Source organism: Octopus bimaculoides, chromosome 3 (genome assembly GCF_001194135.2).
Source record: "Octopus bimaculoides isolate UCB-OBI-ISO-001 chromosome 3, ASM119413v2, whole genome shotgun sequence".
NCBI classification, from domain to species: Eukaryota; Metazoa; Mollusca; class Cephalopoda; order Octopoda; family Octopodidae; genus Octopus; species Octopus bimaculoides.
The window spans coordinates 157,318,637-157,322,856 of record NC_068983.1 but is presented as its reverse complement, the minus strand read 5'-3'; the positions used below and the strand labels follow the sequence as shown (position 1 = coordinate 157,322,856).

Below are 4,220 nucleotides of genomic sequence, written 5' to 3'. Positions count from 1 at the left end.
AGCCACAAGTCTATCCAAAAAAGGGTGAAATGAGTTCGCGAGAATGGAGAGAAGAGCAGATTCAACTCGGGATTTGCAGTTGCTTTCGGATAATTCATGAAGCACCCATTTTCCAAGTTTAGGAACCATTCCAAGTTGTTGAAGATGACGATGAACATTTGTATGGTTTGAATTCAGCTGTATTGCCAATTCTTCAACAGATGATGCAGGATTTTCTTCAAGTAATGCCTCAAGGAGCTTATCATCAAACTCAACTGGATGTCCCGTTCGATCTTCATCTTCAAGGCTGGAATTTTGCAAACCATCTTCTACATTCATTCAAGCATTCTTTCCCATAAACTGAGTGTATGTTTCGAGTCGCTTCGGCTGCAGTTTCCTTTTTTGTACTCATAAAGCATTATGTGCCTCAAATGCTCTTTGGATACTTTCATGTTAGAAAGGATTTTAATCGAAAAAATTTTAATTCTATTATTCTGTAAAATAATATTTAAGTAGTTTAAATGTACACAAATGCATAAAAATAATTTAAAATTCCATTAGACATGCTAAAATACTATTAAATTTCATTTCAAAATAGGTAAAATCGGACAGAACTTATGGGATGACCTGATATATATATATATATCATTTTGCACTTATGTGCTTACTCGTGCGAGCCATATATATATGTGTGTGTGTAAGTATATATACATTGTTAGGCAATATATTATTGGTTATGGCAGTGATATAGCAGGTCAGAATGTTACCGTCGAGCAGTTGAGTTACTTTTGTGACTTTGGGCCGGTTATTTTATATACGACAATACTTTTATTCTCTTTCATAAGTTGAATCATCAGTCGAGACTAGTATTGTTCCAGTTAAAGCGAAAACTATTTTTATCGCACATCTAAATTTTAGTGATCTTGGTTTTTTAATTTTTTAATTTTATGTCCCAGTTGCTTGGCTAAAAATGAAAATAAATAGCATCAAAGTTACAACATCAAATACACATATGGAGTTAACTATAAGTATATATTATTGAGTAATCAACGATGCTAAGTAAATTTTTAAGAAACCGAATTCACATTTTGTTGTTGCTTGGATATTCCAAAATTTCAGCCTAAGTTAGCGTGGGAGACTTTCAAAGCCGTTTGACTTGCTAGAAATAGCAGTCAAACCACCCTACCGTCGTTTACAAGAAAAAAGGGATGGTGAACTCAATAAATCCTATAAAAAGTTTGTAAAAATGGGATGGTCATGACTGGAACTTCTTTGATCTTTTAGGGCTGATCTGAGGCTAAACAAGTCTTTTGTTTCCGTCCTTTGTTGTTCTTAGAACAATTATAACTTTGAATTTGTTATTTTCATGATATATAATATCCGAAAATGTTTGTAACTGTTCTGCTATGATAGTTTTCTGCTGTTATTATGAAAAGGATATGGCGGGCGAGAGGCGTCAGTTGTCTCATACAACACTTAGGGATAATGCTCCCAAATGATTAACGCATAGCAAATATGAATTAGGATGCTTGAATTTGAATAACATACAAAATTGATCTGTTAATTTCGTGTCTTTGTTGGGAACGTCAAATATACAGTAACGACAGAAAAAAAAAGACTAGGTTCAATTTGTCATTGCATATCATACATTAAAATGAGAAATAACAGTATAACTTCAGGAATAAAAAGACAATGAATAACGTTCAGAAAAAATCGAATGTGTTTTGAATGCATTTAATAAAACTTATTTTCATAAATTATATGATCCGAAATAAAATACTTTCATCAATATTCCGAAAATGACATTTCTGTACTTATTTGTTGATAATTTTTTTTTAAAAAAACAAAGAAAGACCGATTTGATTGGTAAATTTATGCAATTTCGATTTCAATTCCCAAACTTTTTGTCTGTAAACTTTCCGAATATAAACAAGCATAACAACACTCAAGATTTCCCATTGTTTCTGCTGGATATAGATATTACTTTATCCAGGTTCATAGCGTGTTCACGTGATGTCAAATCGCGGGAAATATGATTTCGCGCCATTTCAATTTATCTTTGTTGTCAGCTCTTTATTCTACTTGCTACCATTACGTTCCATTATTGACTGTGATAAGCTATCGTTAATCATCCTGTATCTAAATGCCATTTAACTGTTAAGAAATTGTTAAAATCAACAAATTATTTATTATCCCCATTAATTTGACTATATATTTTTAAATAGTACTATTTAAAAGTTTCCTAAACAACGATTCAAAAGTAATTAATTAAAGAGAGTATTTGTCCCAAATCTTCGGGAAGTTTTTTTTTTAAATTTATATATAAATATTTCTTTGAAAATGCCCCGTGGAGCGACCCTGACTAAAGGACGACAATATATAAGCAAAAGGGATCCAGTTTATATTAAGCAAGAATCACCTCAGATCATGAATTTAACCAGTATTTACAGTCAACCGAATCATACCAGCATTGGTAGCCAAAGCAATGACTTTTTTCATCAACATTTCGATCAGACTACTATACAGTTTGAGGGACACACGCCAAATAACAGTACAGCATCAACGTTCTTTACGGATTTTCAGGATGTTAAGCCAGTTTTAGGCAGACCACAGGTAACACCATTTTACGCCAAACAAATTGTCATTGTATCATTATGCAATCGCATAAGGCTAAAGCACTATTTGCATTTTCTTTCTGTTAGTAAGCTGTTTTCTTTTCCTTCTCGAGCAAACTGGATATATGAATACATACTTGGTATTTTAATATTACATCCATGTGTGGTATGTATTGTGATATCCCTTTTTCTGAGGGTTATGAGAAAATAAAGTTGGGGGAGCACACTTATGTAGCTGTGCCATATATAGCGACATATTCATATGTATGTATGTGTGTGTATATATATATATATATATATATATATATATATATATATATATATATATATATATATGCTCTAATGTCACATAAGCAACTCTGGTCGAGAGTTTCGTGTATGACACCAAACCGGAGATCTATTTATGTTCATATCAACACAAACACATACACAGGTACACGCATACGTTGTAGAGGTCATATGCAAATGTTTCACCTACATTATGATTAATAAAAGCGAACCTTAACAGCTCCTTTATTCTAGTTTATAGTTTCCCATTGCGCTTATTGTAAACGGTGCACTGGGCTGTGTAACAACAGATATGCATAAAAAACTAAAAATGCTTGGCGTTTGCAGAAAGAACAAACGATACCCAATCGCAATCCCCTAATCCTTAAATATCACACCGAAGAATTAGGAAACATTTCAGACGCTTATGAGCTTCTTAGAATAACTTGTAGAAGTGTGACATAAAAGGTAACCATTCGTGAACTGAGACGTGTACATTCAAGATTCTCTGAAACTGAATTGATTCTTAACGACCTTTTGTTCGTGATCAGTTTCAATTTTGTATAGATCTTGAATATATCTCAATAAAAAACGATGTGTGTGTGTGTGTATGCACATAAATTCTTGCAAATATATATATGCACGTACCAGCATATGCACAAATAAGATGTGCAGGTACAATATTGTATGTTTGTATATGCATGTGTATGTATATATCTATATACTTTTTTTAATGTGCAGTAAAGTTTTGTACAGAAAATTTAGCTGCCCACAAAGTGACAAGGCTTTGTTGACTTCAAGACAGTTTCACGGATCCTTAAGAATGTGAATAAGTTTCATGAGTGGATATATGTAGATGTATGTATGAATACACGTGCAGTCTTGTGATGGGTGTACATCTCTCTCAACTAAGTTCCGCATAAGTCCATCATAATTTATATGATGCATTTGCCTACGCATTACAGCTGATCTCAAGAAAATGTGAACGCACGTACGTAATATGTATGTGTGCCTGTATGTTATAATGACCTCAAGTTCAGTAAGTGCTATCTATGCACGACACGATCAGGTTTTATAGCTTATAGCTAATAAATAAATGTGTGTGTGTGAATATATATATATATGGCGTACCTATACAACAGTCTTCTTTCGTGCGCCAAAAACCGTTGTTTGGAGGTGTGTTATAAATATCGTAGGCTACGATTACTTTAAATAGAAAAATGCAGGTCGGGAAAACATCTCTCTTTCCCGCAAATTTTCGATTTTGACTTTTTCGAAAAATTTTCACAGATTTTCACAAATTCACTTATTTGATGGAGTTTCAAAATTTTAGCTTTTCAGAAAAATTTTTTCTCCCTG

The 4,220-nt window shown here is 32.9% G+C and overlaps 1 protein-coding gene across 1 annotated transcript in view; it reads left to right on the top strand.

The window, feature by feature from the left end:
• Positions 1 to 2,051: 2,051 nt before the first annotated feature.
• Positions 2,052 to 4,220, top strand: part of LOC106883944 (transcription factor E2F3) — a 36,744-nt gene continuing 34,575 nt past the window's right edge. Inside the window, exon 1 of the mRNA XM_052966635.1 lies at positions 2,052 to 2,592. Within this exon, the coding sequence (XP_052822595.1) occupies positions 2,320 to 2,592 (273 nt within the window). The 5' untranslated portion in view covers positions 2,052 to 2,319. The remainder of the gene's footprint in view (positions 2,593 to 4,220) is intronic.